This window comes from Pithys albifrons, chromosome 10 (genome assembly GCF_047495875.1).
Source record: "Pithys albifrons albifrons isolate INPA30051 chromosome 10, PitAlb_v1, whole genome shotgun sequence".
Taxonomy (NCBI): Eukaryota; Metazoa; Chordata; class Aves; order Passeriformes; family Thamnophilidae; genus Pithys; species Pithys albifrons.
In genome coordinates this window covers 8,086,331-8,109,095 of record NC_092467.1, presented here as the reverse complement: position 1 = coordinate 8,109,095, position 22,765 = coordinate 8,086,331, and the positions used below count along the sequence as shown (strand labels likewise).

General features: G+C 42.4%; 3 protein-coding genes across 9 annotated transcripts in view; 2 read left to right on the top strand and 1 right to left on the bottom strand.

Moving 5' to 3' along the window:
* Positions 1-1,885, top strand: part of SCYL3 (SCY1 like pseudokinase 3) — a 17,850-nt gene extending 15,965 nt beyond the window's left edge. For all 4 annotated transcript variants that reach the window (XM_071565858.1, XM_071565856.1, XM_071565860.1 and 1 more), the window contains exon 14: positions 1,159-1,885. In XM_071565858.1, coding sequence (XP_071421959.1) covers positions 1,159-1,221 — 63 coding nt within the window. In that variant the 3' untranslated portion in view covers positions 1,222-1,885. The remainder of the gene's footprint in view (positions 1-1,158) is intronic.
* Positions 1,813-21,606, bottom strand: FIRRM (FIGNL1 interacting regulator of recombination and mitosis). 2 transcript variants are annotated; one of them, XM_071565854.1, is made up of 24 exons: positions 20,322-20,485; positions 19,803-19,843; positions 18,974-19,062; positions 17,679-17,783; positions 16,852-16,992; positions 15,150-15,312; positions 14,736-14,820; positions 14,069-14,207; positions 13,532-13,612; positions 12,799-12,863; positions 11,270-11,418; positions 10,588-10,696; positions 9,915-10,101; positions 8,763-8,845; positions 8,361-8,412; positions 7,971-8,060; positions 7,167-7,352; positions 6,019-6,141; positions 5,012-5,107; positions 4,456-4,569; positions 3,563-3,667; positions 3,173-3,253; positions 2,827-2,940; positions 1,813-2,543 (listed from the first exon to the last, which is right to left on the bottom strand). In XM_071565854.1, the coding sequence occupies exons 1-24, from the start codon at positions 20,417-20,419 to the stop codon at positions 2,358-2,360; spliced, it is 2,682 nt and encodes an 893-aa protein (XP_071421955.1). In that variant the 5' UTR covers positions 20,420-20,485; the 3' UTR covers positions 1,813-2,357. The 2 variants fall into 2 exon arrangements, with proteins under 2 accessions (XP_071421955.1, XP_071421956.1); XM_071565855.1 differs by lacking the exons at positions 19,803-19,843; positions 20,322-20,485 and adding an exon at positions 21,481-21,606.
* METTL18 (methyltransferase 18, RPL3 N3(tau)-histidine) lies at positions 20,530-22,765 on the top strand. 3 transcript variants are annotated; one of them, XM_071565862.1, is made up of 2 exons: positions 20,530-20,783; positions 21,213-22,765. In XM_071565862.1, the coding sequence occupies exon 2, from the start codon at positions 21,421-21,423 to the stop codon at positions 22,459-22,461; it is 1,041 nt and encodes a 346-aa protein (XP_071421963.1). In that variant the 5' UTR covers positions 20,530-20,783; positions 21,213-21,420; the 3' UTR covers positions 22,462-22,765. The 3 variants fall into 3 exon arrangements, with proteins under 3 accessions (XP_071421963.1, XP_071421964.1, XP_071421962.1); XM_071565863.1 differs by having other exon boundaries at positions 21,210-22,765; XM_071565861.1 differs by having other exon boundaries at positions 20,530-20,951; positions 21,210-22,765.

Below are 22,765 nucleotides of genomic sequence, written 5' to 3'. Positions count from 1 at the left end.
CAGGTACTTCAGGGGGCTGTTGGCACAGCAGCAAGAGAGCTGTGTTAACAAAGCGCAAGGGAATGGACTCAATTTGTGCACTACTAAAGGTACTGGCTAAGGAGTTTTAACTCCAGCTTTTACTCTGTGCTGCTCTATCCTGGATGCAGGAATCCTACACTTTGTTAGGGAGAGTCCTGGTCTGCCAGACAGGTAAAACAAAGCTGGATCCTGGCTGCTGAACAGGCATGATCCCATGCACCAACAGAAGGGGCTTTCAAGCACAGAGGATGCTCACGACTTACTGCTGATCCTGGCTCTTCTAGGAAACCTAAAAGCATTGTAAATTAAGGATCAGAAAACCAAAACTTCTGCATTGCAGAGTAAAGTGTTTCAGGTGGTCAATTTTCATGAAAGAATAGGTGAAACACTTCTCTATTTCAGAGGATTAATGGGGTTATAAAACTGCTTTAAGAAAGCAGGTAAATAAATGCCTGTAGCCCCATCATGGAGACTCCAGAGACTGCTGCTGTTTCCTAGCAGGAGAGGCAACACTCCCAACACTGCCATCTGAGTGTGCACCTCTGCTAAGGAGGAGGGGTGGACCTAAGTTGTTTTGCTCATTCAATCTCAAGAGAGTTACCCAGGGGGGTAGCAGGGAGCATGGGGAGAGGAGCCTGGGCTGTGAGCTGAAGTTGTTTATGACATTTGAAAATGGCACAGTGTCCTGTGACAGAAGCACTGTCATGATCTCAACCACATTTTGGGGGGTGGGAGGGAAGTCACTCACTAGTGCTGTGTCCGTGGATTGTGTGAGAGCAAACCTACAGTGTTAGGATACAGCAGGAAAAGGGCTGTTTCCTAGGGGGAAAGAAATAATCTAATTTACAGCATCCTTTTTTAAAGGAAAGGGGGTTTGGTACGAACAGTTCTTGCTTTAAGTTTAGGGAAAAAATGTAAGACACTCCCTGTTGTTTTTGTCTTTAAGGTGTTTCTTTTTGTAGCTTAAAGTTCTTTAAGACCAAAAGCTGCCAAATACTCACACTCTATTTTTGGTATTGGGGATGAATGCTCTGCCATCCCACACTGCACAAGCTCCTCTGTCTGGCTCCTGGGGCTGTGCTAAGCACACAAGTACAGTCCCCATGCCCTAATGTTGGTAATTTTATGTGATTCCAGGCTGAAGCTACAGGCTGGGGTGAAGAAGAGGAGTTGAACTGGGAAGATGATACAAACTGGTAACAGGACTGAAAGAGGCAAAGGCAATTTCTGGTGTGTTGGATCCTGTGAAAGGAATCGCTGCTTCCCCAGTACAATGGATAAGTACCTCAGCACTGCTTTTGCCAGAAGGCAGGCACTTGTTGCACAGCCAGTCAGATCCTGGGGGGCCTGAGCTCTTGCCATGGATGCTCCTTCCCAGTCTGTGCCAAAACCTGCAGGGGTGAGGCCTGCACTCAAGCAATATGCCCAGCTGTGGTGCGTGCCACTGCTCCCAGAAAGAGGAACAGCGTGAGGATGGTGAGGGGTAGGATGGTGCTGATGTGCTACTGAAGGCCAAGAGGGGTGTAAGTGATTGTTCCAGAACTCATCCCTGCCCTGAGAAACTGCTGACAATAAATGGAAGTCACACTGAGTTCCTTTGTTAATGTGCCTTTTTCCTTTCTTTTTCCTCCTCCCCCCTGCCAAAAGTAAAGCCCTTAGAAATGTCTCCTTTTAACTTTTTAGCTAAGAGATGATTTTAAGATGAATGTACAGTGTGCTCAACTTATTTATTTCTGTTTATGTTGTTCTGTCAGTGGATGGCACAAGAGGTGCCAGGAACTGTGCAGTGAGCAACCACAAACTGCTGAAGCACCGTGTTCTTTCTGCTCTTAACTGTGACCAATAAAGATTATTTTTAAAAGATGACCTTAGTGTGGAGTGAAACCAGCAACAGAGGTATGTTTAGAGAACAGTGCAGAGCCTTAAACTGTTACTGAGTGTATTTTAAAGTTAAGATAAAAACACCTCCTGCCTGCTCACCTGTAGGTGACAGGAGCAAATCAACTGTTACTTTTACAAGATTCAGAGCTCTTAGTATTCAGAATACAATTTCATGGAATGTTTATAACCACACAGTAGAAAAACAAACAATATACAAACAAATATACAAAATTGGCAGTATACAAACTGGCAGCTCAGGTGCACAGTGATGTCCATTAAAATACACCCCTCCTTCCAGCTACTTACTATGAAACACAGGCAACCACCCCCCCCAGTCCATTCTGGCACAGGTACAGTGGAACATTGCCCTGTGTCACAGTGTTTCCTTCTCCAGCACTCGGACAGAGGCCCCTCTTCCCTGCCCCAGGGAGCTGAGCTGGCCCCTTGTCTCCACCTTACCGTGTGCTGTCCCTGAGGGCGGCCAAAGCTGAGTGCAGAGCCTCCAGCTTCGTTGCAAGCCAGGCTGGGGGGGACCCTTTCTGCAGCAGCAGCTTCACAGCCTCCACTGCCCCCTCCATCGTGCCTACTGCTGCCTTGTACTGCTCCTCAGAGGGGGCGTGACAGGCTCTTTTGGCCAGAGGCTGCAGATTTAAGTAAACATGAAACATCATTTTAATGCTCTGTGTAAGTGATCAGTCCCCACCCAAATGCAAGAAAACCCTCAGATGGAACAGAACTGCAAGATGCCCTTGCCATGAGAGAGCTCTTGCTGCCTGGAAGGCACTACAGACCATTCAGGTATCACATTAAGGGCTAGGAGTGCTTGTTATCTTTTTTCTTAGATGACTGAACCTCTCCAGAGACTTCCCCAAACTGACAGAAATCGACAGTAGGGCCGAGATAGTTTAAAGCAGCACAACGTACCTCTCCTGTTGACTCCAGTTTTCCATCCTCTTTCAAAACCTGTGCACTCCAGGTAATCCTTTCTCGCTTCATGCGTTCTGCTCGTGCTTCTCTTGTCTCTTCTACCTGCCTTGTCTAGGGAGAAAACCACAGGAGAGGTAACTAAGGCAGCATTACCGGCTGCCATAGGCTCAATTTATATGCCAGAACAAAAGGGAAGGAGAGAGAGATTTTAACATGCAGCTCAAAGACAGTATTTTTAATCACTATGCAGATAATGCAGGTGTAGACAGAGGCTGTTTACTGCTCACAGTGAGTGTAAAACATCAACTAAGAAAGCAGTAAAGTGGTTCAACAACTTACATACCTTAGCAAGAAAATTAACAATTTTGTTCTTGGCTTCTTCAGAATTAAGGCACCGAGGAACAACATCTTCATGACTTGTCTCCTGTTAAAAATGTTAGTAGTTTATCAGTATACTGATGTTAACAAGAGAACAAAGTAAAAAATGTTTCTATGACAGCCCCTGCCCTCTTGCAACCAATCTAAGCAACTAGTACTTAATCTTCCTTCACTTCCAGTTTCTGAAATCACTGCCAACTGCACTAGCACTCATTATTTTGATGTGCAATAGCATCTTTAATACTGAGATCCAAATTACACAGTGAAGAGCAGCAAACATTTAAAACAGAAGAATTTCTGTCCACTAAAAGTTAACAGAGCCAAATACCTGCACCCAGACTGGTGTTCTGCTCACCTCTGCAAAATGTGTGAATGCCTCCAGGGCATGCTGGTGAATCAGCCAGGTCTGGTCGGCCAGAAGAGAAGCAAAGAGACACGACAGCTGGGGTATAACTTGCTTCTGCAAGAGGAACAAATATCCCTCAGTTCCAAAGAGTTAGGTGTGCATTTCTTACCACTGTGATTTATTATTAAAGAATTGCTCTAAGGTCAAGGGACAGCTTTGGGAAATAAATGTAAGAGAGCTACCGCCATGTCTGGATAAAAAAACACTTTGAAGGAGGTGACATAATGTATTCTTGATGCCTGGAGGTTTAGCCTGGAGAAGAGGAGGCTCAGAGGTGACCTCCTCACTGTCTAGAACTACCTGAAGGGTATTTCCCTTTACCAGATTGTGGCACTCAGCAATAGGACAAGGGGGCACGGGCTCAAGCTCTGCCAGGGGAAATTGAAGTTGGAGATCAGAAAAAAATTCTTTCCAGAGAGAGTGCTCAGGCATTGGAATGGGCTGCCCAGAGAGGGGTTGGATTCCCCATCCCTGGAGGTTTTTAAGGTGACATTGGCCGTGGCCCTGAGTGCCATGATGTGGTAAAGGGACTGGAAGTTGGACCAAGGGTTGGACTTGATGATCTCGGAGGTCTTTTCCAACCCAATCCATTCTATGATTCTGTGATTCTGTAAAATGCCAGTCCTTTCTCTTGAGTGAGAAGCAAAAAAAAGTGAATAAACCAAGCATCTTAGATGCACTCAGTGCATCTTCATGAAAAATAAATATGCCATAGACTATTAGTAAGTCTCCTGGATGCTTATGTTCTGGCATTCCTGTATGGATTTGAAGAACTTGATCCCTTGAATGTATTTCCATCAAAAGACTGAAGATGATTTTATTAACACCACAATTACATTTACCTGTGCTTCCTGTGGTATAAACACCTTTCCCATGGAAGACAGAAAATCCACTGTTGCTAAACGAACATGGTCTGGGGGATCCAGCTGGAAGAGGGAAGACTGCAGTGCAAATATCTGGGAAAACAGTCCACAGTGAAGCTCCATCAGACAGGCTCAGGTGAAAACTGCTGTCTCATGCTTAAATCCAAAGGCACTGAGTTCAGAAAACTGGCCTTACACCAAAAGGAGGCATGCTGCACCTCAAATAACACTGGGTAGGATAAAGCTGCAGTGTGCAGTTTAGAAAGAAGTGAACATGCTCCACCATAGCACATCATAGACCTCAACAGCTTGGAGAGTAACCAGACTCTGAAAAGCAGTGTTAACCAAAATGCCATGTGTTTGGTTTAAAACTCAGGAAAGTAATCAAGCAAAAAATCAGAAACCTTCATGTGTTAAAAGAAGGTCAGACCATGAAATAACTCATTTGAGATTTCAGTAAATCACGGAGAACTTGCTTTTCAGGAAGTAAATTATTCATTACAAGGTGTTTGGGGTTTTGTGGATTTTTTTTTACCTGAGTAATCAGTTGAGCATCTAATGCTTGGACGAAAAATTCTGAAAGTTGAAGTAATAGACACAGTGTCTGCTGGAGATGTGGCTCATCTGAGACCTTCAAGAGATCACAAGAGATCAGTAACATTGCATTTTAACTTATGGAATGACTACTTAGGAAAGAATTTCAAGTTACAGTAGCATTCCAAAATTCTTAGTCTGACTTCACAAATGTAAAACATTGCACTGTAAGCAGAAGAAAATATGAAAATAGTCATATCAATATTTCTAAGTAGTCATATTTTACAAGGCCCTTTTCTTTGATTTTTGTAAGAATATTTCTTAGCCTTCATCTCCTTCCACCACTCACTAAAATAAGCAGCTAAAGGTTATCTGATCTCTTCTACCAATTGCTAATGTCCTCATAGAAGGTCTGAGGTTGGAACAGACCTCTGAAGGGCCACATTGTTCACTTTTCTTCACCCCTACTCTCAAATTTTATTTTTTAATCTGGATCATGAAGCATAAGAATCCTTTTTTTTCTTTATGCAGCTGCAGCCATGAGCAGGCACACAGCCTCAAGGGCATCACCTGAGCTGCTTGTTCTCAGATCTGTGAGGAGGGTGAACAGCTCTGTGGCTCTCCATGTGCCAGGCTGTGCACTAATCAAACCACCGTGAATTTTATTCACATTCTAACATTTAAAACAGACCAAATTTGTAGCTGATATGAACCAGAATGAGGAACATCAGATTTCTCCTTGAGCAAGTTTGAATCTGACACTGAGTAACACATGGAGTAACAAGGAGCCACACATGTAACACTCAGTAAAAGTCAAACTCGGCTTCCCAGAGCACACACCTGCCCAATACATAAACCAGCTGAGAGCAGATGGGCAGCACAGTTACACTGTGCTTTACAGAAACAGTCCAATCCAAGAAAAACAAATTAGTAACAATAACATGATGAAATAGCACCAGCCTCTCAAAGACATCATGTTTTCACCACTGGAGCAGCACATTCTCTTACCTGCTTAGCCTGGAGAAATGTCCAGAACTGACCCAGCACTCCCAAGACAGATGCCTTAAGTTCTGCCTCCAGAGTATCATCAGCACAACTGCAGACAGCCAGCAGGACAGACAGGGCAGCGTTCTAGCAGGAAAAAATGTATAAGACAGGGCAAGGAAAAAACTGCACATAGAACAACCCAAAACCCCAGGCTCATATTAAACATCTAAAATGATACTAGATGGCAAGAAGCCCAGTGTGCTGTGTCAGCTGTACAGTACAGCTAATCCACCAGGCCACCAGCCAATAAAGCTTCCAAAGCAAGGAAACCATCCATTCCTCCTGTGAGGCTCACACGTGCTGCAGTCATTAGATGCACTGGCAGGAGAAATCTGGCAGCAGACACTTCATGTGGGAGCCTCTGGCTTCTCACACTCCTCGCCAAGGACACCAGTGAGCATCTTTCAGCTTTGGTGCCACATAAAAACAGCCAGGACTTTAAAACATAATTGTATGCTCAGGTAGGGCGGTCCCGTGGTGTAAAGGAGAGCACTCTGGACTCTGAATCCCAAGGTCCTGAGTTCCAGTCTCAGTGGGACCATCCCCCCACAGTTAAAGCCTCCCTGCCATCCCATCCCGTCAGATCTCGGATGCTCAGCAGGGTCAGCCCTGGTCAGTACCAGGTGCTGTGACAGTCCCAAGGACTTCACTGTCACTGTCCAAGCTCACTCAGCCGTGGCAAATGGACCTCAGGACTTAAACGATGGGGCCAGTTCTGTGCACGCTGAGCCTCACCTAGAAAATCCACTGCACAAGCTGGAAGGGCACACCCATGTGGGGAGAGCCCTTCCCAAAGCTTCATTTGCAAAGTTTGGTCATACACATACATGCTAAGGTATAGGATAAATCAGAAATTCTAAACAAAAATACATCTGCTCACCCAGAGAGCAAACAACTAGAAATAATTAGTGAACCACAAGACCCCCACTGTCAGAGTAGAGCGTCCTAAGGTGCTGTGTGCTACAAGGAAACATTAACATGAAGAGTTCTTGCTCATGAATATGCCAGTTAGGCATGGAAAAAAGCTGTGCAACACACTAAAAAACAGAACAGAATCCTTGTGGATTAGAAGTCCAGAGTCCATGCAAAAAGAACCAAACCTCCCTTACCACAGGTGGGAGCTCTCCCAGGGCACGACTGCTGCTGAGCCACTGCTGGCACTGCCCGAGCCCGGCCAGGCCCAGCTGACCTGCCACGTGTCTCCTGAGGTCGGGACTCAGTGCCCTGAGTGACACGTGCTGCCACACAGCCAGGTTCTCCACCTCTTCTGGAAGAAACTTAAGAGCGAATTCTACCTGGAAACAACACGTAATAGAAACTAAACAGACCAGAAGGCAATTTGATAATCTGTCAGAAAGTTGAGAACCCAAAATGCATTGCTGGTTTGCTTTAGATATATTACATTAAAAAAAATCCCAACTTTTTATATAAAAAAGTTATAGAACTGCCACCTTCCTTGTCATGTATAGGACATCAGAATGATAAAGCAACTTTTCTTTCAGCTGCTTGAAGCAGTGGCCCCAGTGAGTAGCAAAAGGGCTCTGGCCTCTTCAAGGTACAAAGAGGCACTGACAGGACAGGACACTGCTCTTGGTATCTGATATCATGAGAACACTTATGAACATCTTTCACAAGTGCAATGACAGGACACACCCTTTCAGCAAATCTGCACAATGTGCTGTTTTCATACTCACAAAAAGGACTTAATTGCTGCCCAGTTAAGACCCTTACAAAGGTGTATGTGCCTTTCCTGTTCTAAAGAGCACACCTGAACAAAGTGGGATCCACTATGACTCAGTAATAACAAGCACAAGTGAGCAGTCAACATCTTGTCACTTCTGAAGAACTGAAAGAGGATATTTTAACACGGGCCACTGATTGAAATCTCTTCTAGTAACAACAGAAGACCTTGCCTGATGATCTGGAGCCATCATGAACAGCATCCGCCTCAGCAGGACACCCAGGGCAGAGACCTGGTAACAGTCACTGGGCCAAGCCTTTATCTGCATTGGGATAAAAGGGTAATGCATCTGATTAAACTAAGGAAAAAAACAAAATTTAGCAAATGAATTCTATACAAAATGTTCTGAGAGTTGCTGTGTGGGATGAGGTCAGAAATATCAGGCATATTACTTTATATTTTCACTGTACTGATTTTGGTAATTATTAACCCAATTTGAAGAATTGGAACAATTTTTGTTTGCATTTACAATAAAAATTAAATTCCTGTCTTGGACCATTTAGAAAGTCTGCCAACTCGGATGGAAAGTGGTGCCAAATTGCAAACCTCATGTGGTTCTTACCAAGTGGGCGATGACACGAACATGGTGAGTGCACAGCTCTGCTGTTCCGTACCTGCAATGGGAGACAACAGCTTGTCACTCTGGACCTCCTATTCTTTTACAGACTAAATACCATAAATCCTGCCTGGGAGATGGCCATTTCCTCTAATATATTTAAACTTCATTTGTAGAGACACAATCTACTTGAGATAACCACTCCAAAAAACAATGATTAAGTTGCATGAATGAAAAAACAGCTAAGCCATTCCTGCTCCTAATTTTCAAAATGAGCTCTATATCTGAAAATAATCCAATTCTAGGACAACTTTGTCTTAAAAAGATCTCTCTCAAGGAATTATGTACAACAACAGCATGAACTGGATCTGTGAAAAACCTGCTTGACCTGTAACAAGAGCATCTTACCGGGCAAGGAAACACCACGAGTCCATTGCTAGCAGAGATGTGATCATACTGGAACCCAGCACTGCATCCAGCAGGGCATACTCCTGAGAAAATACACACATGTAAATTCATTTAGAAAATGACTGCAGGCCTACTATTACTTTTACTTCCCTAATTAGTGTAAAATCTAGGCAGATTTTCAGCTTTTCCAATTTAAAATGTTTTAGGAACTCATTTTTGCACTCCATACTCAGCAACACCATCACGTGAGCAGCTACACCTTTAGTTTTGCACACTTTGAATGTGTGTTCATCTCAATGGCCTGAGGCTCCTTCACTTGGAGACATTTCACAAGGTGCATCCCTTCTCTGCAAGGCAACTCTTAGGAAAAAAAATACCCTTTTTTAACCAATGTATTGCCAATTTTCTTTCCAGCTTTACTAGCAACTTACTGAAAGCCAAATAAATCCTTTTCCTCTTTCATGAACAAAAATTTTACCTGAAAGAGGAACACAGCGTTCAGAAAAACAAACACCTAAATTAGGGCTATAATTTTTGTGACAGTTCCTAACTTTATCAAGGTTTACATTTGTCTGGGGTACTTTTGTTTATGTGCAGTAAAAAGTGAACAACTTTGAAAGCTTTATATAATGTTGATGAAAGCCCAGAATACTCCTCTGAGGTAGAAGTTTTTTCTCATTTAGGTTTATTTATATGTAATTTTTTGTAAGTTATTTGTATATGTTTATATTTTTAAGTTTTTAGCTGGAATCACAACAATATAATCTACTCTAAATATTAAATGCCACTTTATTATTTAGCGTAAACTAATAAAAGCACATAATGTAAATACAATTTGAATACTGAATATAAGAAAGCACTGAAGCTTTATAACAATTCGATCTCCTTCCCTCTGAATGAGAACAAAAATTTCCAACACCACTGAGGTTCTCAGGAACTTGTATGAAGTTTTATTTTGCCCCTTCCCACAGGTGAGATTTGCTGTAAAATTGAACTGCTACCTTGTGTGGGTGTCACAACTGCTTTCTGCAGAACCACTTCTCACCCACGCCTCATTTCAGAGCCAGATCATCAAAAAGAATCTCCATTCTTTTTAAATAGCACCTATGCATGTCAACAGCTGAAGAGATGATAAACAAAACCCAATCTTACCAGCTGAGGGAAGTGTGATGGGAGTGTGGAAGCAATGAAGGAGCACAGGTGGACACAGACATAGTGATAGAAGGTGATGGGAACTGCTGGCTGTCCAGGGCTGATCACCTCTGGCAAACAGACAGGGAGAGAAAGCTCACCACAACATTGCTGGAAACTGAAGAAGAGAGCTGAAAACAAAGACAGGCTGCAAGGAGGAAAGAAAAAATATAAGACACATAGTTGAGTTACAGATACGTAAATCCTAAATCATGCAGGCAACATCTGGACTACAACATCTTTGACCACAAACAATGGCAATGATTTCAGTGCTTTTACCCTAGATTTACATTCCTGACTACCTTCCTCTTTTACAAATTCAGGTGATTATCTGAAGGTTCAGGCACAAGAGTGTGAGACTAACTCAGTGATGTATCAACAATTTTCCATACTTTTTATCCTGGAAGTATTCTAAATACCATTCCTTTCCTGAAAAAGGAAAGCCATCTCCAGCTCTGCATCTTCACTCCTGAGGCAATTCAGATCCTGTTTTTCTTGGCATAAGGATGTACATTCATAGTCTGACAAATTTTACTATTCAGTTGCATGGGAAACTCCAGAAGCTGAGCCCCCTTGTTTGCCCATATGGAATGATTACTGTGGTGAAGAACTACAACTAAAACGTCTTCAGTACCTTTTTCCTGTGTTCCAGAGTGTTTGCACTTCTTCAGGCTGAGAGGAGAGCTTGTCCATGATGGAAACCAGCAGGAGACACTGGGGCAGGTGCTGCTCAGGAGGGAGATCTGCAGGAGGAATTTGTTTTAAAATGTGATGCAAGTTGCCCTGGCAAATATAACACATGTAAACTGGCTTTTAAGCAAGTGTAGAGGCAAACTGATGAAGTGGTTCAGCCATTCAGAATTATGACATGTTGGTCTGGGCAGGAATCAGGGAAGAGGGTATGTCGAAACAAAAGGTGACAAGATTTTCCAGTTTGAAGGCATTCTGCTTTTCACACAAAATCATTTAGGAAAAAATTACTGTCTTCCCCCACCAACGGAACAGCAGAAAAATTTCAGTATACTTTGGAAGTTCATGACAAAAGTGGATTGAAATAATGCAAAAGAGCAGAATTGATAGGAAGTTATTGTGAGTAGTTTGGAGATGAATTCAGCAGCAACATAAGCTACCTGTTATAAAATTCATCCAAGTTAGCAAGCAACTGCCTATATCACAGTATGTACAAAAGAACCACAGACAACCAAACCAGTACAGAATTATTGCCTGTGGTCCAGAACATCAGAATGTCAATCCTGATCCCTCAGAGACACAGACACAGTACCACAGCACTGGCAGCTGCTGTGTTTTGAACCCACCTAACTTCTCACTTAACACTTGCTCCATGAAAGGACTGAAGGGAAGAAGCTGGTTGATGAGAGGATCCAGAGCCACCAGAAAAACACGGGATATTTCATCTCGATGCACTTCCAAGATCTCTGGAGCATAAAGACTGGGAGGAAATTTGCTGAGGGGAAATGGGAAAAAAAGTTAAATCTCAGTAGCAATTTCAATAATACTACTTTTTTCCAAAAGAATTGCAAAGAAGGAAATTCATTATTTCCTTGATCCTGTGAAATAAAAGACCAGAAAGGCTCCCATTTTAGAATATCTTCTATAGCCCAAGAGTTACAACTCTCCATTCAGCCTTCAAACTAGGCATCACAATATGAGATTTTACTAAACATGGAAAGAAAACCTTACAAGCTCACAGAAAATGCATGTAAAATACATGACATCTATCAGAAAAAAACATACCAAATCACAAAAAGTCAAGCAAAAAAGAAAAGCCAAGTAAACAGCTGTATACACAATATGACAGTCATAAATGTGACAGCACTAACTTAACACATGACACTAAAAGGGTACCACAATTTCTTTGAGGAGAAAAAACCTTTGGCAATGAAAGAAAAAAAGCAACAGGAGTATAATTCAAAAGAGATCATGAAATGAAAACCTTCTACTCTTGCAGCTTATGATGTGACTATAAAAATACTACCTTCCTACTCAAAAATCCTGTTCAGTTTCCCTGAGTGAATAAAAATTTACAACCTTGCACTTGAGAAAGATCTACAAGGTAAGTAAAGTTAAATGAGGAAACTCATAAAAAAATATCCCCCCAATCTTGCAGTGAAACATGCAGTGAACTCAGGTACACACCTCAGCACAGAACCTGGTCTGAATTCCAAAAGAATGGCTGAAATCAGCCCTCTGATTTCAGAGTATAAAGTAGGATCAGTATAAAGTTCATGTTCTTTCATTCTTCCCCACCACTGCAGCAAATAGAACAAAACTTCTGAAAGAAGAGGATAAACCTCTTGCAGTCTGTTATGTTTTATGAGCATAACATTAAAAGAGCGTTTGTCTCCAGGACCAGAGTCCTCTTGGGGGATTTCACAAGATTATTAACACAGCAGTAAAGGTATGAAAAGTTTCAGTGTATTCTGCTTCTGATCCCTCTTTCTCCAGGATAAATGTTTCCACACTTTGTCTCAGAACAGAAACAATCTGTCAAATGTCACTACTGACACCTACATTTAGTCTTGGATTTCTTTCTACATATTCTACACATAATTTGTTATGAAATGTTGACATAAGTAGTAGCAACAAAGTTAACGGTCTGTCAATATGGGACATGCAGAGTACTGATCAAGAATGGGGGTAAGGTAACTATATCACGCAAAAATGTCTAATTTATTTAAAAATATTTTAATTTTCTCTATATGAAAAATGATGACAACAGCTCTGGAACGAAAACTGTATTTTTATATCTCAAAACACTTGTAACTTTAAGAATGCAAAATGGAGATGTTATTAAGATTCTATCAATTATCTGTCCTTCACATACCTGTATATCTGAAGAAAGAGCTGATGTAACTGGGGACAGGAATCAGAGAAGTAAGGAAGAAATTCCTGCAAAAACCATTAATTTTGAGTGGTACTTCCAGTATAAAATATATGATTAATTACACTTTCTTTTTGTTCTGCTATATTTGTGTGTAAACTACACTGCAACGTGTGTACTACACTGCAAAAATTAACAATTCACAGCATAGAACAAACAATAAACAAAATAACAACAACAAACAACAGCACCCAGGCATTTCTTTTTATTAATGCCACATCCATTTCAACTGGTGAAACAGCAACAATTCAGGCCATGCTGACTCAAGGCTGCCCATAAGGACTGAGATTAGCTCAGTTGGTTAAAAACTTGGTTGTAATAATGCCAAGGTCATGGGTTCAATCCCCTGTGTGGCCACTGAGAGTTGGACTCGATGATCCCTGTGGGTCTCTTCCAACTCAGAACAGTCTGTAACAGTCTGACTGGGTATCTCCTACCAACTGCTCAGCTTGTTACAGCTGGTTGTTCTGGAAAATCCCAGCAGTGATCCTGCTTAGGCTGGAGAGTAAATAAAGGTGGAAGAACTACAAGCAGATTACTGGATGTTAATTATGGACGTTAATTATACCACCCATATGGGATGGTCATAAATTGTGAGGACATTAAGCAGAACAAAATTATTCCTTTTGCAGACCAGAGGCTTAAAATTAGATACAGACCTCAGTATAGAACCTACCTTGGTGTAGTGTACAATGGAATTAGCAAAGAACCTGCACAGTTTGACTGTCTTCTGGAATAGCTTTAAGTCAGTGCCCTCCTGTCCAAAAGAAGCAGTTTAGAAGTTAATATACAGAGTAATACAATAAAAAAGGAAGTTAGATTGCTAAAAACCTATTTCACATTTGATTCTCTACAGATTCTGTAGCTCACGGGGAAAAACTTTAAAAATACTCAGTATGCCTCAACACTTTTACAGCAATATTCAGAATTGAAAGGTTATCTTTTGGTTGACCTTGGGATACTGTCAGTCCAGGAAATAAAAATATTCCCACAGAGTATGGTGAAAACTTAAGTGTCTCACTAAAACATCCCCAATCTAAATAAAGTCATGGGCCTCAATTTCATGTGATTTCAAAAGAATAAGGTATTCTGCCTACCACAGGAAATAAAACAATCCCAGAAAACCAAAATCAAACTACTTCAAGCAGTAACACAGCACAAATAATTTATCTTTCTCAGGGTCACTGTCAGCTTTGGGAGCTTTTTAATTCACCTGTATTTCTGACACCTTCATTTGCTCAGCCAGTTGCAAACAAGAGTCAAAAGACAGAAGAGTGTCCTTGCACAGGCCACCGAGGATGTCACTGTGTTTCAGATGGCACTGCAGCAGGGAGTGATGCTTCAGGCTTTGCCTGGAAGGGAGGAACATAAACAGGCATTTAATTGTCAGAAGTGATCATGCAATGAGTTCCTACAAATCCTAATAATTACTTCTTCTCTTTAGGCTTTCTTACAACACTGATTTTTGCAGTATCAGTGTACACTGACAGCAGAAACTGGGAGAGAACAACCCTCTCCAACAGCTGTGACTGATACAGAAGAGAGGCAGGATGGAAGCATGGGACACAACTCAAGCAAAAAATGTCTACAAAATTGCAGGTCAGACCTCTTAATATTATTTATTCTGATTACAGTGTTTCAAATTTCCCTCTGCATTGCAATACAAAATGTCAAAGTTCTATTACTTTTCACACCAATACCTACCTACTTTCACTGGCAGTGCTTTAATACTACCCCAGCAAAATTTCTAAATTAGCTATATTGAATTCTCTAATTTCAATTTAATTTGAACCTCTGAATACAAAGCAATTGAAACCTTCATTATTTAAAATCACAGTTTGTTTACATTACAATAAACCCCAAAGAGTTCAATGACATACTTGATTATGAACTTCCATGTATTGGCATGGAGAGCGTGGTCCATATTGGAAATGACAGAGCAGATCTCCAGCACAGTGTGGATTACTGAGGAAATAATAACAACAAGAGTTAAATCAGATCTATGAGTTCACAGCAACCCCAAGCACTAAGAGAATACCAGTACACTGGCACTGAAATGGGAAAATGGCTCGGTATTTAGGTGCTGACTCTTTCCCAGAAACCTACACAACATGCTCCATTCCCACAGAGGAAGTTTCAGGAGAAAACTAAAAATATTTCAAGCTTCAAAATGCTCCTTTCTGAAAAGCTGATCAGGAACTGAGCACACTCAGAAACTTGTTTTAAAAATTCAAACACAGTCTACAGAAAAAAACTACTAAGCAAAACTGAAGAAGTGTTAAATCCACACATACCTGACACTATATCTGTGATGTTGTCTTCAGTGGAAGCAGAGCCCATGGAAATCTGATCAACTAGTTCCATCAGCTGTTTCTGAAGAGAGTAAGTTTCCTTAAACATGGCTTGTAAGAGGTCAGAAATCAAGTGCAGATGCCCACAGTACACTGACTCACTATCCTGGAGAAAACATGGAAACAAGAGGTTTAAAAAAGTTCAGGAATCACAGACTGATTTTTCACCTACTAAAAACAACAAAAGCTTTGCCATATATTACCCTGGGAAAAAGAACAAGGCACAGATGTACCTGCTTTAATTTTAATACAGAACCAGAGCTGTAATTTTTGCTCCCAACTCCTAAACAGAAAATGCCATTCACCTTCAGCCTCGTTGACAACTAACGAGGTCTGCCCTGGCTCTAGTGAATTTAGAGGGTTCTGGATTAGGCCTCAATGGATGAACCTAAGATCATATTTCTGAACAACACAGTACAATGTTAGCAACAAAGGAAGTTGCATTCCAGGTATTTCCCAATACTTTCTAATCAGAATTGTTAGATAAAGGTATGGCACCTGAGTCCTGACACGGAAAAGGGATATAAAAAAAAAAGACAAATTGAAAGTGAAAATCAAAGGCAACCAAAAGCTACTGCATCCTTATGATATCTCCTTTTATTTTCACTGCTCAGAGGGAATTACTGTTGCATTTGAAAGTCCAGATCTGAAGCTGACAGCTGTTACTCGCTGTAACCAACACAAAGATGCCAAACTGAATTCCCAATTCACTCGGGAACTTACATAGAAATAAGGTAAGTCACACCATATTGGTAACCATTTGTAGCTCTGAAAATACTGCAGATGTTAGGACTGTACAGATCGCTCCATTCACAAGCAAAATGTTCAGTTAACACTGGTGCAAAATATGGAAATAGCCCTGTCTGAGCCTTTCACCACCAGGTCAGATTTGCTGGGCACACAGCTGAAAAATCATCTTTGTACCTGCGCAATAAATAAAATCATAGAATCGACTGGGTTGGAAGAGACCTCCGAGATCATTGAGTCCAACCTTTGGTACAACTTCAGTCCCTTTACCACATCATGGCACTCAGGGCCACGGCCAATCTCAGTTGAAAAACCTCCAGGGATGGGGAATCCACCCCCTCTCTGGGCAGCCCATTCCAATGCCTGAGCACTCTCTCTGCAAAGAAGTTTTTTCTGATCTCCAACTTCAATTTCCCCTGGGAGAGCTTGAGCCCATCGTGCTCCCTTGTCCTGTTGCTGAGTGCCTGGGAGAAAAGACCAACCCCACCTGGCCAGAACTTCCCTTCAGGGAGTTCTAGACAGTGCTGAGGTCACCTCTGAGCCTCCTCTTCTCCAGGCTAAACACCCTCAGCTCCCTCAGCCTCTCCCCACAGCACTTGTGCTCCAGTCCCTTCTCCAGCCTCGTTGCTCTTCTCTGGCCCCACTCCAGCCCCTCAATCTCTTTCCTGAACTGAGGGGCCCAGAACTGAACACAACACTCAAGGTGTGGCCTCACCAACGCAGAGTACAGGGCAAGGGTCACTGCTCTGGTCACTGATGAGGTCACTATTAATAAACTATTTAACAACTAAATTCAAAGAATTCAACAACAAATTTCAAAACAGGATCTTCCTATAAAGTGAGTGTTTCCTGAAATCCAAGGAGCACAAGGCCTTTCCTCCTTGCAGCACAGACCTACCCTGCAGTGTGTGAAGGAGTTCTTAATGACATGGAGCAGGGAGGCGGGCAGGGAGCGGACGCTCTCCAGGGGCACACACTCCTGCAGGGAGCATACGCAGCGCACACAGCCCCTCAGAGTCTCCAACAGTTCCACCACAGTCTTAAAGAGAGAATAAACAAGAACCATCAATGTTTTTCAGCTCTGCAATAACTTCAAAAGCATCTTTTCTTAGCTGAATTGCACCTGGATTGTTATGGCATTTGAAGTTCACTGCAATTTGCATAAATAAGGAGTTTGTTAAAATGAATGAAGCTCCATAAAATAAGACTGGGCAATTCCAGAGCTTTTCTCTGATGCCACAAACTCTGTGAAAACTTCATATTTCTTTGACTACTGTTCTCAATTTACAAAATTCTTATAACTCAGTATTAAGTGACTGTATAAACAAGCATGAGATTCACGCTTTAAACATCCCATTTGCGTAACTCGAGCAGAACTTGAGATGATTTTTTAAATTATGATTAGCATCACATGCCACAGAATCACAGACTGATTGGAAGGGACCCACAAGGATCATTGAGTCCAACACTTAAGTCAGTGGCCCACACAGGGGATTGAACCCATGACCTTGGCATTATTACAACCAAGTTTTACACAACTGAGTTAATCTCAGATGTATTCAAATCATTCACAAAATGTTAATTGAACTTCAACTACAAACAAAGATGAAATTACATTTTAACCACCAGTAGCTGGCAAAAATGTTCTAAAAACCTCTTAACAGTTTAGGTAAAGGCAAAGAGTGCTGTAAACATTCCTCTGACAGCTGATGTGATGGGACTTGCCTGTAGCAGATTCCTCACAGTGCTGCATAACTCAGTACTCTGGCTGGTTAATCCCTTGGCCTTGCTGGTTAACTCGTACATCAGGTTATCAAAGAACTGTAGAGTCTGTCAGAACAAAATAAACATTTTATTTTTAAAGGTACACATCACAAATAGTAACACCATTCCAAACCACCCTGATCCCTTGGCACAGAGGCACAGGCTACAGAGAGAACTCACAGGAGAAATTAACACTTTTCCAGCAATTCAGTCATAAAACATGATGTACCAGGAAGCAAAACCCGTATGGTTTTCCCAAATTATGGACATAAGCTACAGTAGCTGTTCCTTTTTCTAAAATCTGTTAGGAAATAAACTTCCCAGCTAATACATACCTCTTTCTACCACAGATTTTTAACTTAGTTAAACCTCTATCATTTTAAAAGGATTTTACATTTTGTCTCAGAAAAATTGTTTATTTGTTGAGAACCATCACTAACATTTTGAATCCACAAAACAAAGTTTATGATTGATAAATAACATTAATTTGTCCTCCAGTTTTGGTCCTTGGATATTTGATGAGCGTTTCTGTTGAGACTGCAAAGACAGTGAAGTGTTTCCAGGCAAGATAAACAGGTACAGTAAAACTTATTATGGGATGTTTTTCTTGTAATCTCCAAAATTTTTTACTGGACATAAAACCAGAGAAATGGAAATCAAATGCCCATTTTTACTGGCTTCTTGAAATGGACAACTGAGGCCTGAACTTAAATCAGCAATTTGGCACTGCCTTTACTTTACATAAAATGAAAGCACTAAAGAATTTTAATGAAACTACAGCACAAAATTCTCCATCATTTAATCAAAAAAGAAAAAATATCTTAGACCAGCATGGTCTAAAAGTTTTTTCACTGTATTAATTCACAAGTTTCACAACATTTATTCATGATATGAGTGTTGGGTTCTTCAGTTTACTTGTCCTGAGAAGCCACTTCATGTAAAAGTTCTCAACCTTGGTCATTTTATAAAAAGCCCAATCTTCTCAAAAAGAAATAAATCCCAAATCTATTGCTAAATATAGAAAACAGAATATTGTATATCTGATTCTCTCCCTACTGGAAATAATGAGAACAGTCACAGAAACAATCCAACACAAAATTGTGAAAACTCTTAAAGGGTAAAATTTTAATTTTCAGTTTTGTATCCCACACAATAATTACATCGTGTGATCTCAACAAACAATCACTGCATTCTGAGCAGGCCTGAGCACTGCCCTGACTGACTGACAATTCCACAGTTAAACAAGGCTGTCCTACCTTAGGCAATACTTTTGAGAAAAAAGTTTGTTCCAGATCTTCAAGGCTGATATGGGGCAAAAACATTTCAGTCATGATCCTCAAAACACCTGCAAAAAAAAAGCATTTAAACATTACACAAAAATAAAGGGTGATTATTGGAAATACGTAGCAATTATAGAAATAGTTTCCTATCTGAGGAAACACAGAACTACATCAAACACAAACAGATCAGGCACCTGATTTTGAAAGAGGCAACTCAACATTTGCCTTATCTAAAATGCATGAAAACACCCATGAATTATCTGAAAAAGCAAGTAACAGTAACAGCTCCAACATGTACAAAACCATCAAAAACAGCATCACACCTGGCTGAACTCAGTTGAAGGCTGAGCACAACTTCTTGCCCATGGATCTGGTATTCTCCATATTCCAAACAGTTGCACATTTAATGTGCTGGTTGGCACTGATATGCAATATAACAGTGAATTTTAGCAAAACTCCTACACAGTTACAGGAGTCTCATTTTCTTTTCACCATTAGCCACTATAACAGCTTTGTCACGTCTAAGATAACAACCAAAAAGACAATAAAACACACAATAAAATGTAGCCTTCCTTCATGCATTTAAAATCAGAAGCAGGAAGGAAAAAGCAGCCCTATAAGCAAAGCTTTTAAATGGGCTTTTATAAATCTTATTCAACATGCAATTTGTGGAACATGCACGGCCCAGCAGGATTGCTGAAGGCTCTGAAAATCACCAGCTGTAACATAAATATTTTTAAGTAGTTTATAAGGCAATTGCAATATAATGATCTGTAGGAAGAGGCACTTCTCAGCCACTACTTACGAATATGTTCACTCCAGTCTTCAGTGTCTTGATACATTGAGTATAAAGGTTAAGGAACATCAACCTTGTTCTGCCATAAAGGTTATTTTTAAAGCTCCTTCAGAAGTCAGTGACTTTTCCCCTGGTCTCGTGTACACATGGAGGGGATGCTCCATAACCAATGCAGACTGATATCCCCCAGTACCCCAAGATCAGAAAAGTCTTTTTAAAATGTTTTAGAGAGTAAGCCTAGAGGGGGATTTTTGGTGGTGTGTGGGGTTTGGTGGGGTTTGTTGGAGGGGTGAGCGTGTTGGCAGGAGCGGGAATAGTCATTATAGCGCCCGATGAACCATTCACTGTTTTCTACACGAATGTTTTATTTCAGCGAAGGGCTGTACTCGCTTGCGGCCAAACTCCCCTCACGCAGCTCCTCCATCCCGCGCTGGCCCCTCACGGGGCTCCCCCTCCCACACACCGCTCAGCACGACCCGGGGCAGGCTGGAGGGCGAGCGCGGCCCCACCGTCACCGGGAAGGATATGAGGAGCCGCGGCAGGACGGCGGGCAGCTCCCGGCGGCACAGCGCCCCGTCCCAGCCCCGCAGCTGCCGCAGGAGCTGCTCGGGGTCGGTGCGGGACATGGCAGCGGTGGCGGCGGCGGAGCCCCCTCAGGCGGCACGGACAGACCGCCCGCCCGCCCGGCAGGCCCCGCGCTGCAGGAAGCGGAAACGGCGCCGCGCGGGATGAGCCGAGAGCGGAGAGCGAGCCCACGTGGGTGAAGCGCAGAGGGATCCCCAGCGGCTGCCGGGGGAAAGCAGAGAGGGATCCCGAGCGGGGCCACCCGGGACAAGCGGAGCGGGATCCGGGCGGCTGCCGCAGGTCGGTACCGGCGCAGTGGGACAAGCGCAGAGGGATCCCGAGCGGAGCCACCTGGGACAAGCGGAGCGGGATCCCGAGCGGGGCCACCCGGGACAAGCGCAGGGGGAGCCCGAGCGGCTGCCGCAGGTCGGTACCGGCACCGCGGGAGAGACCCCCGCGCTGCTGTGCGGGGCCGCCCTGTCCGCTGGGGCTGCGCCGCCCAAGGCGCCGAGTGCCAAAGGGGGTTTGGCCGGAATGAGCAGCTGTGCTGATCCCCGTGCCTGGATCTGTGTTATGTGAGAGATGTAGTCACTGGTAAGGCTGTGTTTCCATGACATTTAACTGTTCAGAGGGTGTGGGGGTTTAATCACAGAGTCGCTGGAAGGGAGCTCTGGGATCGGCCATCCGCCCCCTCTGCCAAGGCAGGGTGACATGGGGCAGGTGGGGCTGGAATATCTGTAGAGGAACACTCCACTTCCTCCCTCAGCAGCCCGGTAATGAAAGTCAAGGTGCTACAATTAGACGGTTTGTTCCAATATTAATGATACATAAAACTATTTGCTCTATTTCCAGCAGTAATTCACCTGGCTGTTGGCAAAACATCTGATGCTCCACCTGCAGAGGACAAAGCACTCTTTCCCACAGCAGCACCAACATAAAAACATCCTCTACAAAAAACAAAAGCCAGAAGAAAAAACAAAACACCTTTGTATCAGTCTTGCCCTTAAATGAGTGTTCTGGCTGTAATGTATTAAGCTGGCTTTTTAAACTGTTATTCCTGAAAATGGATTTCCGATTTAATTTTGCTGTTGATGAAAATGAGAACAGTGAAGCAGACACTCACTTCTTGCTGCTGGGCTCTGCAAAACACAGTCAGGAGTCCATGGAAAAGGGCAGGAAAACTGCTGATGCTGGAGCAGACTGCAGCCTGAGGCCAGGGGTTGGTCAGCACCAGGAGGAGGCACCACGGACAAAGCACTGCGTGAAAGCCGCCAAGGAGCACCTCATACCTGAAGATCTCAACAAAGTATTGGAAAATAAAGTAATGGAAACAATATCAGACCTGTACCATGTAAACGTGTCTGTAGTGGAAATGACATGTTCAGGAGATGCTGACAGCGAAGGCATCGTGTCCAAAAGCGTTTCTTCTCACTCTGATCTCATCCCAGGAGTCTATGAGGGAGGTCTGAAAATCTGGGAATGCACCTTTGATCTCATGAACTACTTCTCTGAGGCTAAAATAGAGTTTAGCAACAAGACTGTACTGGATCTTGGCTGCGGGGCTGGATTGCTGGGAATAGTTGCCTTAAAGGGTAAAGCTGAAAAAGTCCATTTTCAGGACTACAACAGCACAGTGATTGAGGAAATAACCTTGCCTAACGTGGTGGCCAACTGTATAAATGAAGGCAGTAGCAAAGAGGACAGAAAAGCCAGCAAACCTCCTGCCAAGAGGCCCAAGAAAGGAGAGGGCTCACCTGAAGGGCTCAACAAATGCAGACTTTTTTCTGGAGAGTGGTCTGAAGTCAGTCAGCTTCTGTTAAGCGGCAACAAACCCTTTTCAAAGTATGATATAATTCTCACATCTGAGACCATCTATAATCCTGATTATTACAGTGCTTTGCATGATACACTGGCTCAGCTCTTGGATAAAAATGGCCGTGTGTATTTGGCAAGCAAAGTGCATTATTTTGGGGTGGGTGGCGGTATCTACCTCTTTGAGAAACTCATTGAAGAGAGAAATGTGTTTAAAAGCAGGATAGTTAAAACCATTGATGAGGGACTGCAACGATGCATTATGGAAATGGCCTTTAAAGATTCCAGTTAAAATTCAACCATTAATCCTTCAAAAATAACTTTAAAATGTTTTAATCCTCCTATCATCTTTGGTTTTTCTTCTGTTACTCTGACTGAGAAGTTAAAGATGGTGGTTATTGAAAGGTTTGATAAATTCTGATGTCTGACTAAAAGTTAAGGACTTCTCGGGCATTGATTTTGCCTAGAGAAATGGAGTTCTGCTTAAAGCAGCATCTTTTTATGCTAATTGTCATTTATATGTGTTAAAAATTAATACATATGAAGACATGTTAATGTATTGAATTAATATGTATTAAAAATTAATACGAACTGTC